Raw genomic sequence first — 12,408 nt, 5'->3', positions numbered from 1 at the left:
ACGAGGCAGATTTATTGGCATCCAGGAGCTTGTCCACATTCTCAAAAGATTCATGGTAGCGTGTGCGATAGATGGTGGCAATGACTCGGCCCATTGCTTCTCTGACGGTCTTGTAAGGGTGGTCAATGTGAGAGAGGAAGTCGGCAAGGATGGGCTTCTCATGGCGGAAATGCCAGCCCGAATCGGTAATAATGAACTCCAAGACCTGAACCTTGCTTGACTCCTTGAAGGCGGCGTTGGAGGACATGTCGAGCCTGAAGGAACTCAGAGCATCGACAAGCTCGTGAGATCGGCGAGGGTCCTTGGGGTCGACCGTCAAATGCAAGCAAGAGACCCAGTACTGCAGGTTCTCGGGCGTGAGGTCCTCGTTAAGGACCTTCAGCATTAGAGGCGCAGCGAATCCCCAGACTTGGTTGCGGAAGTCGGGGGGTCATCGCTGGATCCGCACAAGAGCGCGGCCACGATCTCCGCTGTGGCACGATGCTGGTGCTTGTCGCTGCCGTCGCCATAGACCTCCATGGTAAGCTCCTTGACGTCGTCTAGCTTGATCGCCGTTCCTCCGTAGTGCATCAGATCGAACACGTGCATCAGCATGTACACATTGCCCATGCGGAACCTGTCGGCGTTCGCATCGCGGGGTTCCTGCTTGAGGTAATCGAAACACGTCTTCAGCCATTCCCTCGTGATCATGTCCCCAATCTGTTTTCTGACTGCCGTCTCCGTCTCATCGTAGTCGGTGAAGGGCATGGGCTTTGCGCGCGAGGCAAGGAACTTTTTGCCCCAAACCAACCAACCAGGGTGGTCCGAGTCAACCATGTACTCTGCGTTCTCGGGACTGGCGAACGCATCGAGGTACTTCTGCGTGAAGGCTGCATCTCCCTTGGGGACCTCAACCGTAACTTTATTACGGTCCTTCTCCTTCTCCAGCAGGTAGTTGCGGTAGTCGTGGTCGTAAGCGGCGCGCATCTCCACGGCTTCGAAGACGGAAGTGAACGCGGACATGTAGCTCGCACGCAGTCCAGGATGAGTATCGTTTGTGCCCTGCGTCACCAGAGCGATGAACTCCGGGGGTGCGAGGGTGTCGAACCGCAAGCACATGTTGCTCGCGAAGATGGCGCAACGGGACGCTATCTTCCAATGGGCGGCCTTTGCCATCTCTGTTAACTCTAGTCCAAGGGCAGCCTTCTTCTTCTCGACGCGTTCCCGCCTCTGGACGATGAAGTTGTGACGGCTGCTAATGGCGCGAGAGCAGTCGTCAGTTGGGCGGATCGGCTCGACAAAGTCCTGGTTGACGATGATCATCCGCTCAAAAGGCTTGCCAAAGTCCAGCAGAGGGAAGAGTGCCGTCGCACCGAGCTGCTGGATGCTGGGTTTGTCAATGGTGCCTGCTCGGAGGTAGAGTCGCAGGGCATCCGGGGCAAATCTCCAGTCCCTGACCATGGTCTTGAGCAAGCTCGTGAAGAACAGCGTGTACATGGCACCCTTGATACGGTCATGATCCACCTCGTCCAGCGCCACCCGGAGCCTCTCGAGCAAGATCGGGATGACGAGGGGCCGGCCGCCAATGAGAGCCTTGAGCGAGGAGTCAAGAGCGTTCTGAGCAACACGCCGTACATCGGCGTATGGAGATACGGACGACTGGGCCAGATTCAACAGGAGCTGCTTGTCCAGCTCGCTCTTCTGCCGTGCCGATGCGTTGTGTTTCACGCGGAGAAGCTGATAAGCATCCGCGCGCTTGATCAGCAGTGGTCGTGGATACACTTTTCGAAGACCGCTGATCTTAAAGGCAGAGATGTCTGACTTGTAAAGGCGGAGATGTCTCTCCAGCGGATGGGCGGATCGCTCGATGCCGACGTCGGTGATCCATGTTCTGTAGGCTGCGTAGAGCGCGGTGAAACAGAAGACGTCGTCTTCCTGGTTTTGGTTGAGGAACTCGTGACTTCGGCACAGGAGTTGTCCAACATCTTCCCTAAGCTCGTGCAGCTTGTGGTACGCAGGGTCTTCGTCAGTCAGGAGATACCCAGCGTCATAGCGGTATTGAGGTCGCGTCTCCTCGTCTTCGGCAGCCTCCGCAAGAGGATCATCGTCGTCCATTGCGGTGTCGCCTTCGTCATCGACGCCGGTGTTGCCATTCGGGCTCTCGCCGGAAGCACGATGCGGGTCGAACAACGTCGCCATTCCCGAAATGACCAACCTTATTTGCTGGAATAGTCTCGAGACTTCATCTGACCACTCCTTGTTCTTTCCCTTCCGGCTTACGGGGGGGTTCTCGCTCATGAGCAGATCCAGTTTCCGCGCCGCCGCCTTGGTCTGCGAATCGAACAGCTCCACGGCGAACTGCACTTCGCCCGCGGATGGTCGGTGCCACTTGATTGTCAAGTCAGCAGGGGAAGTCGTCTTTCCCCAGTCGGCCACATCGAGTCCCCGCTCGATGATGTCGGGCTCGTACAACGCAGTGTCGATGGGATACGTGTGCGTAAGGTTCAGTAGAAGGTGGTGGATGTAGTTGGAAATATGGATGGTGGGCAGACCACGGCACTTCTCCTGCATATACTTTGCGATGTCGTGAAGTTCGGTCTGGTATTTCAAGACCTCGTTACCGACATGAACGACAGCCATGCCGAGCATGCTGACGTGCCACACAAGGGCGCGGTCCCTGGGCAGGTAGTCCGTACCGCTGCTCCGGTCTGACGCAGCATGATTGAAGTCAATCTCGTTACGGATGTTGACAATGAGCATGGGGATGAAGACCTTGAGGGTCTTTTCGGGGTTGACCTTGCACAGTGCGTTTAGGATCCAAGCCATTGCGTCTCTCGCCTGGTGCACAACGTGCGTTGAGACGAATGAAGAGAGCTTCTCGAGGGCCGTATCGAAGAGCTCTGGCGAAAGCGACGCAAAGAGGGGAGAGAGGGCCGCCGGCAGCGCATTAATGACATTGTCCTCTGGTGTGCCTCCCCTGATGTGGGACGCGTCCGGCAAGTTCTCCAAAAGGGTGAAGACTTTGCCGAGGAGGGCGATGACAAACTCGCCGAGACCCGCTGTGGAAGACCTGAGAATGTTTGCCTCATCCTCGTCGGAGAGCTCCGTTTCGTAATCAAGCTTAATGTCTTGACCCTCGCGCTCCATGCGTTCCATCTCGCCCTGCACCCACTCCATGGCCAAGGCGGTGCCGTGAACGGAGTCGCCGTCCTTGGTAAGAGGCACCATTGGGATGCTGTAGGCCACACTCTGGATAAAGTTGAGGGTGTACTGCGTCTTTCCCAGATCGTTGGCGTCGATACCGGGCAGAGCGAGCGCGAGAAGAGCGGTAATGTGGCAGCGGAAACCCTTGGTCTTGGACATGACATTGGCAATCATCTGCAAGCCGTTCAAACTTGACGTCGTGCGGTGGACCTCGACGAGACCCTGCAAACTGGGATAGAAGCGCTGCAGAGCCCCGGGCAAGATCAGGTTGGGTTCCAGGTAGGCCAGGCCTTGGAGCGAGGCGTAATAGTAGTGAGCTACCCTGTTGCTCTTGGAGAACAAGCCCATGTAGGTAACCTCCTTGAGGGCAGACACAAAGCGGCGCTTCAGGGCAGGTGTGATCTTGCGGTCCTCTGGCGTATCCAGCTCACCGCTCTTCTCGCGATTCCAGCGAGAGACGAAGATATCTGTGAGATAGACGGTGAACTGGCCCAGGAATGTCGTCCATGACCCGACGTTGGAGGGATGGTAGAAGGTGTCAATGGCCTCAAGCAGACCTTCGAGGCTGGCCAGGATGGAGCTCTCTTGCTCCAGACACTTGGGAGACAGAGAGTAGACAATCCACCTGGCGATCATGTACGCCGTGGGGTACTTCTTTTTGTCCTTTTCGAGATACAGACCCAGACCTGACGAGTAGTCTAGAGTCGAATACGGCGAGTTGGCCTGGCCAACCGGGATCTCCGTTAGGCGGAGGATGGCGGTGAATATCCAATCCGATTGTTCCTGCGTGAAGATGCCATGGGCATCAAAGGGCGTGTTGGAGGCCTGCAGAAAGTCGCGAGCCATGCGGGAGTAGAGATCGATAAAGAAGACGTCGAAGCTCTTGGATCTCGCAATGAGGGACCAGAGGTGGAACAGCGTCGGCATGAACTCCTGCGGCTGGGAGCACGGCACCGACGCGGGGGCGACGTCGGTGGGGAGCAGCGCGTTGATGGTCCCGACGACAATGTAGGCATTGGAGACGTCTGATGTGCTAAAGTAAGGGAGGAACTCATCGAGCATCTCCTTGCGGTCTTTGGGGTCGAAGTAGGTCTGGGCATGGAGACACAACTTCCACAGCTGCTTCTGAGAGCGGCGACGGTTTGTCTGGTGCGAAGCGACCTCTGACGGCAGGACCAAGGCCTTGATCTCCCTCCAGAGCGGACGCCAATCGAGTAGTAGGTCGTCGACGGGTTTCAGGTAGTGGTATTTCCTGCGAGAATGGCACGGTCAGTTGATGGGGATGCATGGCAAGAGGGGAGGGGAGGGGATATGGGTGGGCAGCGCACCTCGTCAGAATGACCACCATGCGCAGGAAGCGGTCGGCGGTGCTCGGCTCGAGGCCAGGAGCGAGGCAGAGGTGGTAGTAGAGCTTGGCCAGGGTGGCACGAAGCTCGCGCGTCATCTCGAACTTGAGGTTTAGCCATCCCGTCAGCTCCCTCGTCCAATGCAGGGCGCCGGGGCTGAAATCTTCCGCCTTGATGGCGATATAGAGCTGCTTCAGGATACCGGCCAGAGCCGCGTCACGCTGTGATTCTTCCTCGACGGGGAAGGGCAGGTGGTTGAAGTAGCTAAAGGTGCGCGGACGGTACCGCTTCTTGTCATCCTCGTCGGTCTTGGTATACGGCGGGCCGGGGGAATTGGATCTCGAGATTGTGTCGACGGAGGCGAAGTGGCTCGACAGGAAGTGGGCAGTAGAGGCGGCGGCCAGGGCAGCGGCGTGGTTGGAGGGCAGAGGCCCCGGTGTCTCGTCCATGGCTGCGATGGCTGTGATGGCGTCTCGTGGAGACGAGACGACACAGAGACCGAGACGGCGGGTTGGAGGATGGGTCGAAGTTTGCGACTCGTTGGACAGAGCGACCAAACGGAGGGGAAGCAACGGTCGGGGTGGTCGCACAGGGTGCAGCAGGAATCAAGCTCCCGCTCCCACACCACAGCTGAGATGCAATGCAGCTGGGGGCGTCGGGTGCGGGTGGTGTCGCCGGTCGCGGGGCGTGCGTTGATCCGGGAGAGCGCGCGAGTTCGAGGATGGATGGATGGAGACAACGACGAGGTGGTCGAGAAGAAGGGAGGGCTCGCAGATCGAGAATGTGCCTATGGTTGAGGCTATCGGATCGGGTGCCTGTCTATCAATGTTGGTCAATTGCGTGTTCTCTGTCGAATATGCACTCGAGACTCGAAGCTGAGTAATTGGTGGTGACGCTCTAGTGTCTCGTGCTTCTCCGCAGAACCCCCGTTTGCCGTCTCCGTAATGGATTCGGAGGCAAAGGGAATATGGAGCGAATGCCGGGAGAAGTCGTAGATAAGCCAGATATGTCTACGCAGGGAGGAAAAGGAAGAATGAAGAGTTGTTGGAGGGTAAGTGTGGTCGAATTAATGCCGTCCCCAAGCAGCAGAAGCAAGCAGTAAAAGTATACTATGGTGGGAATAAAAGACAGATGATGCACAGCGACAACCGGTGGGGGGGCAATGCTGCTGATGCTGATGGGGATGCACGGAGAGGGATTGGATGGAGCGGGAGAGGCAACAGGATCGATCACGTACACCACTTACTCACCGAGGCCAGTCGAACAATGGACGGACAGACTGTGATGGACGGCGGACTTTGTGCCTTGTGACCGGACGCAGTGCGAGGACGTTGGGAAAGTGTTGGTGGTGGTGGTGGTGCTCGACCTTCCAGGTTGACGGGCGTGTTGGAGTGATGATGCAGCAGAGCAGCAGCCTGGGCCTCGTCTTTGCCGGGAAGGGCTGGCCACCACCGCGCCGGAAGCTCTCCTCTTCCACCTCCAGATGTATCCTCGCTGCGGACGCAGTATGCGAGGGTACATTGGAGCTGCACACGCACCCTTGGTAGCCTTGTCCAGGTCCCCACTCTCGCCCCCCCCCTCGGCTGCGTCTTTCAGTGGCCGCCATGCAGTGACAGCTGCATCCCAGCGCTGTTTCCTGCGCTGCCCGTTTCTTAGGGCGCGTCATCTGAGCGGGAGGAAGGACCCCGAGTGGCCCCCTCGTTCTTGATCCCGTCCGCATTCATGTACTCCTGCGTACCTCTTCACCTCCATCTTCGCTTCGGAGTACAATCTGGGACCTGCGCCTGTCGTCTCGCGACTCGCAGCACCTCTCGTCACAAAATCCACCACGAAATTGAGCCTCACGTCTCAACCCTCAGCATCGCCAACTAGTGCCAGTTTGGCGTCAACGCCAAACCACTGCTTTCCCCAAGGCACCGCAATCGTCGTCACATCACGAACCATCTCTCCCAATGTGTGTCGTCTCCAATCCGCCTGCACCACCTGAAACGAGGAAACAATCGCACCACCGCCGACTGCTCGCAGTTCACGACATGCTGCGACTAGACAACATCTCGTCAATCGCAACACTACTTTCTTCTCCTCTTCCTCCTTTCACTCTTCTACGACTGCAATAACCGCCACAAACAAGTCGTATTCATCCCTCGCAGAGCCACGGTCTCGGCTGGGACCAACCGCCGATTGGCGCCATCCTGCAGCAAGCACAAACCACACGTTCCAACATCCAACACGACGGCTCCCCGCATCACCATCCATGTCCAAGAGAGAGCTATTGCTTTGTTGCTTCATACAGCCATGCAATTCCGAATTGCACGTACGGCCCAACAGTCTCGGGCTTCTAACCCGCCAAGCGCCACTGCGCCGTCTTCTCGCCTGCCCATCTACTGATTAGCCACGCCCAACCAGGCGACATCTGTTCACAGGCGGGGAACCGGCCGAGCGTTCCCGGCTCGACTTGGATTTGCCCGTCTGCAGCCCGCCCGCAGGTGGACATACGTGAGCATCATGGACATGGAATGTGTCAATGCATGTCGCGTGAATGATCTTGTCTTCTTTCCCCTTTAGCTCGCCGGAGGCGGCACTTGGAGGACGCAATCATTCACGACCCCCGCCGTCTGGCGCGTTCCATAACTCCCCGCGCATGACCAGAAGCAGCCCGGTTTCAATCCCCCGAGCGGTGGGTGCTATCTTCTTTCGCCTGGAATGCGGGCTGCGTCCACGCCTGCCTCTCGCCTGCCTGCATCGTGCAACCCGTTCTTCGCCCGGACGTTTCCATCCCAAGTCTTTCTCGCATGACGCCCTCGGGAAGGATTCCGTCATGTCGCCTCGACCTAAAGGGCCCCAAAGCGTCCCGCACGCCCGGTACATTATGGTGTTTTGTCAAACCGTGTCGTGGCAAGTACCGGGTGCTCCAGATTTTAAGCCTCTGGATGCTTCTCTACCCCTGCTCATGCGGTCCACGAGGCGAGCATCCAGACTACACACTAGGTAGCAGGTCCTATGTGAGAAAAGAGCTCCAGTAATGGTTTCTTGATGGTTTCGCATGATGTGCTATCAATGAGCCCGGGATGGCTGACAACTACCTACAACCACCGGGCCCAGTCAGACTCGTCGCTCTGTAGGATACCATCAGTCACGGATGCATGTTTGGACAAACTTACTCTTCAGCCATGCTGTAACTAGTAAAATGACTGGCAGAACACGCGCCAAGCAGCAGCCCAGCAGGGTGGCAATCCTGTCACCCCGGTCTGGCCCGACACCACGGCGCCGCGTCGGCAGTGGCTCACCGCCCCCGTATCGAACCGTTACCCAGCCCTGATTCGGCCCTGCCGATTAGAGATTTCCCGGCCGCTAGCGCTCTCAAATTTCCTCGGGCCATTGCCTCGTAGTTTTCAAGTGAAGAATGGCGCGAAAATACTCAACATCATACGACAGCCCCTTTCTCAAACCCCAATTGCGACTTTCTAGCATGGCCCGCACTTTGGCGCCACAGTTGGTTTTGCTGACTCACACACTTGCGCGCGTCCAGCATGGCCGATATATTCCAGGGCCCATCCCAATCGCTGCACAAGTGCAGTGACGTCGGTCGCCTCAGTGTTGGAATCTCAAGGAAAGAAAATCGTCAGAAACCCACCCTTAAGATCAGTCTTCATCCGCTCTAAATACGGGAACTCAAACGTTTAATCCTTCAATGTCAGATCCACCGCCATGGCTCCTGTAGACGAAGAAGCAAGTACGTATCGCCAGACACCATTCCGCTCATGCTCACTCACTCACACCACTCAAGACATCTCACGAGCCTCGACTCGGACGAGGGAAGAGGACCGACTCTCAGATGAGCCACCCCCGACAGGCCTCAGGGCCACCCTCTCCCGCACAAAGACCCGGACCAGCACCATTCTCGAAAAGGTTTCGCTTCGCGAACGCATCCATCACTTCACCTTTGCGTGGTACACCCTCACGTGAGTCGTAGCTCCTGCCCCCCTTCCGTGCCGCTCCGCGCCGTGCCGGCAGTCCCGACCCACTATATCCCGACCCGCCGGCTAACAGTCCCCCCCCCCCCCCCCCCTCACCAGCATGTCAACAGGCGGCATCGCTCTCCTCCTCGGCCAGACCCCCCACCGCTTCCGCGGCCTCGACACCATAGGCCTAGTCGTGTTCTTCCTCGACATCGTCCTCATCTTCCTCATCACCATCGTCCTGTGCCTCCGCTTCTCCTTCTTCCGCAAGACGCCGGCAAAGGTAATCACCCACCCCTCCGAAGCCCTCTTCATCCCGACCTTCTTCCCCTCCATTGCCGCCGCCCTCTCCAATATCCAGCACTACGGCGTGCCGAAATGCGGTCCCTGGCTTATTGACACCCTGAGGGTGTGTTTCTGGGTTTATCTCATCGTCACCTTTTTCTTTTCCGTCGGCATGTACCATCTCCTCTTCACCGGCCGCAGGCGGTTGTCGCTAAATGCCATGACCCCTGCGTGGATTCTACCAATCTTCCCCGTCATGCTGTCCGGTACGCTCGCCGCCTTCATGGGCTCTTCGCAGCCGCCAGACCAGGCCGCCGCCATGCTGGGTGCGGGTCTCGCAGCGCAGGGGCTGGGCTTCCTCGTCTCGACCTTCATGTACGCGACCTACCTCATGCGGCTGATGACCGTCGGTCTCCCTATGCAGCGTCCCGGCATGTTCATTGCCGTCGGCCCGCCAAGCTTCACAGCCGCAGCATTGGTATCGATGGGCGCCCAGGTACCCCGTCTCGTGTCCGCGAGCGATTCCTTCATCTCCGACTCCCTCCGCTCCGCGGCATTTCTGGCCGGCATGGAGAACCCAGGCACGATAGCCTTGGCCGTCCGCGCCATGGCCCTCTTCAGTGCCGTCTTCCTCTGGGGCCTGTCGTTCTGGTTCTTCTCCTCGGCCTGTCTGTCCACGCTGTTCGGCATGCCCGATCACTCCTTCCATCTCAGTTGGTGGAGCTTTGTCTTCCCCAATGTCGGCTTCGCTATCGCCTCGATCCGGATGGGCGAGGCATTTGGCAGCGAGGGGCTCCTGTGGTTCGCGACAGTGTTGACGGTCATCTTGGTTGCCGTCTGGCTCTTTGTCGGCTTCTGCTGCGCGCGGGCTGTTATCAGGAGAAAGCTCGTCTGGCCGGGCCGAGACGAGGATACTGACTAAGGCGTGGTGTTTCTTTTTGTTCAGCGAGGCTTCTGGGTTCCACACTCGGTTTGATGATACCAATGACGACGTTGGGCTGGTATATAGCTCAGGCGTACTCCTTAATGACTTTTGGCAATGCTCAATACCCCTTGCATGTATCCAGCTTCATGTATGGTATAGAAAGAAGCTGGGAATAGGTATATCAGTGTTCTTTGCTCATAGACTCAACGCTGTGGAACCTGGCTTTTTTTCTAACGGCAAGAAAGCGCAACCTAACGGTTTTGTGAAAGGTATCGGGGCTCTTTACTGAATGAATGGGACTCTTTTCCCTGTCCCCGGTGAGTCCATGATGATGCCCGGCGAACTAAGCCCTAATGAGAGGGGCTATCTGGACGCACTTTCGCATCTTCCAAAAACGATCTCGTACCTATAGTTAGTATGTGTTCCTTCCACTTCCATCCCAGCCAAACACAAAACAAGACAGACAATGGTTGCCCTTATGAACCTCACCGAGGGTGTGGCATTAAAAAAACGAAGGACCCTTGCAAAAAAATCGAAGGCAGCGCCTTGGATTTGACCGGTATATCGAGGGTTTTTAACATGAACAACATCGGGTGGCGTTGAGACCAGTCATTCGTCCGGAACGGCATCTTGTGCTTCCACGCTCTTAACCCAATGAGTCTCTAACACCCCCATGATTTGCACAATAGTCTGACCGCGGGACCGTACGCCGTCACCGACCCTGGCCTTGGCAGGCGCGAAGATAGACAGGCCAATATCGAATTGGAGTTCCCCGGACTCACGCTCGACCACTTGGGCGTGTCCACGACCGACTACAGTCGGGTTTGTCAACTCGGCTGCAAATACTGCGTGATAAACACTGCTTTAAACGCTCTCGCACAAAGCACATCTTCCCAGTCTCCTTTGTGATCGGCTTAGGCGACCCCAAGGACATAGTCATCAGATGCTTCGATGCCGAGGGCGTTCGCGTGCACCTCCAGTGAACAGGCTTCGATATGAAGCGGCATGGCCAGCGCCTTGCCAACGCGCGTGAGCTCGCTCAGAGCAACTTGGTTGACGATAACCACATTTTGACTGACAGTCCGGAGGGCGAGGGCCACGACTACAGTCTTTTGGTCAAGTTCATCGTGGGCACTGCTGATAGAAATTGATCGTTGCTAACCTTTGACTTTGATTCTAACTGACTGAATCCTTCGATTGTTGTGGCTGGGACTGGAAGATTGACGCTCAGGCGAAGCGATTCGTAAAACAACAAGACCAGTTCTCCCACCGAGACGCCCGTTTGCGCACTACCTCGCGGGCCTTGGTCTCAATAACGCGTTCCGCTGAGGGCTGCGGGTAGAGCAAAACCCTTTTGCTGTGTATCATGCTTACTTTCATAGTCAGTGAGCATCGTTTTCTAACTGTTGTTCTCAAAGCCCAGCTCACACCTACCTATGACGAACGGAGAGACAAGCTGCGTTATTCGGAAGGAACTTCACCTTGGGGATCGGATGTTAATGCCGTGGGAGGGCCATGATGATACACATCTGATCAGGTGCTTGGTAAGTATGGAATTCATTAATTCTAACAACTGATGCGTGCAACAGACGCAGCGTCTGCGCTGTGAGGGCACCGACGGTCAGCTATTTCCTCCAGGCGATGGAGCGAGCATGTACAAGGGACTAGATACACATGCGCGTGCATGCCTAACGTAGGAGAATATGTAGGTATTCCTGAAGTTTTGTTGAGATGCTTATTACGTGACATTGATGCTGGTTGCCTCTATCATACAAGATGAAATATTCAGCCTAATTCCCTTGAAAGGCTCTCTTTTCATGATCGATGTTGCCCGTCGTTACTTCATGTGAGATACAACAGCGACATAGAAACAGCTACATTGATTATTGCCACACTTGAAGCTGATGATATATAACTCTGTTCACGAGGTGGACCTGTGATTCTCACCCCATTCGAGAAGTGGTCGCCCAAGCGAAGTCATTAATATCAATCCTGTAGAAATCACCATGCGACACAATCACACGAAAATTCATCATGTATCAAATGTGATGATGGACCTATCTGTCTAAAGGTTCGTCAGCAGAAAAGACACTTGAGAAACCTGGATTCCTTGCTGAGATCTTAGCTCATTGACGTAGACGATGATGCAAAGAACAACTGGTCGCCCTATGCTGAGTACATCAACCCGATGTTGGCATAATGGACCTGAATCATTCGTAAAGACGTTGATTTCATTGACTATGCTCCTCAGTCCGTGCCTTCAGGCAAGTCAACCCAGCAGGAGCACTTCCGAAGGCCGTCCTTCGTCGTCCGAGGTATATAACCTTCAGTCACAAGAACAAACCAGGAGAGATCTTGAAAATCAAGTTCTTTGACAAGAAGATGGCATGAACATGACAGGTGAGTCAACGGACCTCTGTATTCTGACATCATCATTCATGCTGAGGTCACATTGCTTTGACTACACCTCATGCGCGAGGCTTTGAGTTTCCAGGGTGACTCGCCAGCATGCACAGGGTCCAGAGCAGGGTCCATGTATTTTCCAGGCTATCCGAGATGACCAACGTGCCAGCCGACGTTGGTTGCCATCCCATATGACATGGTTCTTGTTGCTTTCGGGCGGTTTTCGTCATGGGACCGAACTCGGAAAAAACTCTATTCGATATGATGAACTAGGATCCATGCACTGTGGCGGCTGGACCCGGGTATC

At 56.0% G+C, this 12,408-nt stretch overlaps 2 protein-coding genes across 2 annotated transcripts; one reads left to right on the top strand and one right to left on the bottom strand.

Annotated features, from left to right (window-relative positions):
- Positions 1-384: 384 nt before the first annotated feature.
- On the bottom strand, positions 385-4,978 carry ColSpa_11177 (proteasome activator complex subunit 4; the record flags this gene model as incomplete). The annotated part of the gene is made up of 2 exons (XM_049277389.1): positions 385-4,435; positions 4,512-4,978. The coding sequence occupies 2 exons, from the start codon at positions 4,976-4,978 to the stop codon at positions 385-387; spliced, it is 4,518 nt and encodes a 1,505-aa protein (XP_049133346.1).
- Positions 4,979-8,237: 3,259 nt separating this feature from the next.
- Positions 8,238-9,695, top strand: ColSpa_11176 (malic acid transport protein; the record flags this gene model as incomplete). The annotated part of the gene is made up of 3 exons (XM_049277388.1): positions 8,238-8,262; positions 8,317-8,491; positions 8,606-9,695. The coding sequence occupies 3 exons, from the start codon at positions 8,238-8,240 to the stop codon at positions 9,693-9,695; spliced, it is 1,290 nt and encodes a 429-aa protein (XP_049133345.1).
- Positions 9,696-12,408: the final 2,713 nt, after the last annotated feature.

Source organism: Colletotrichum spaethianum (genome assembly GCF_022836535.1).
Source record: "Colletotrichum spaethianum MAFF 239500 DNA, contig43, whole genome shotgun sequence".
Taxonomy (NCBI): domain Eukaryota; kingdom Fungi; phylum Ascomycota; class Sordariomycetes; order Glomerellales; family Glomerellaceae; genus Colletotrichum; species Colletotrichum spaethianum.
Note: the sequence above shows the minus strand (reverse complement) of the source record. Positions and strands in the feature narration are given on the sequence as shown.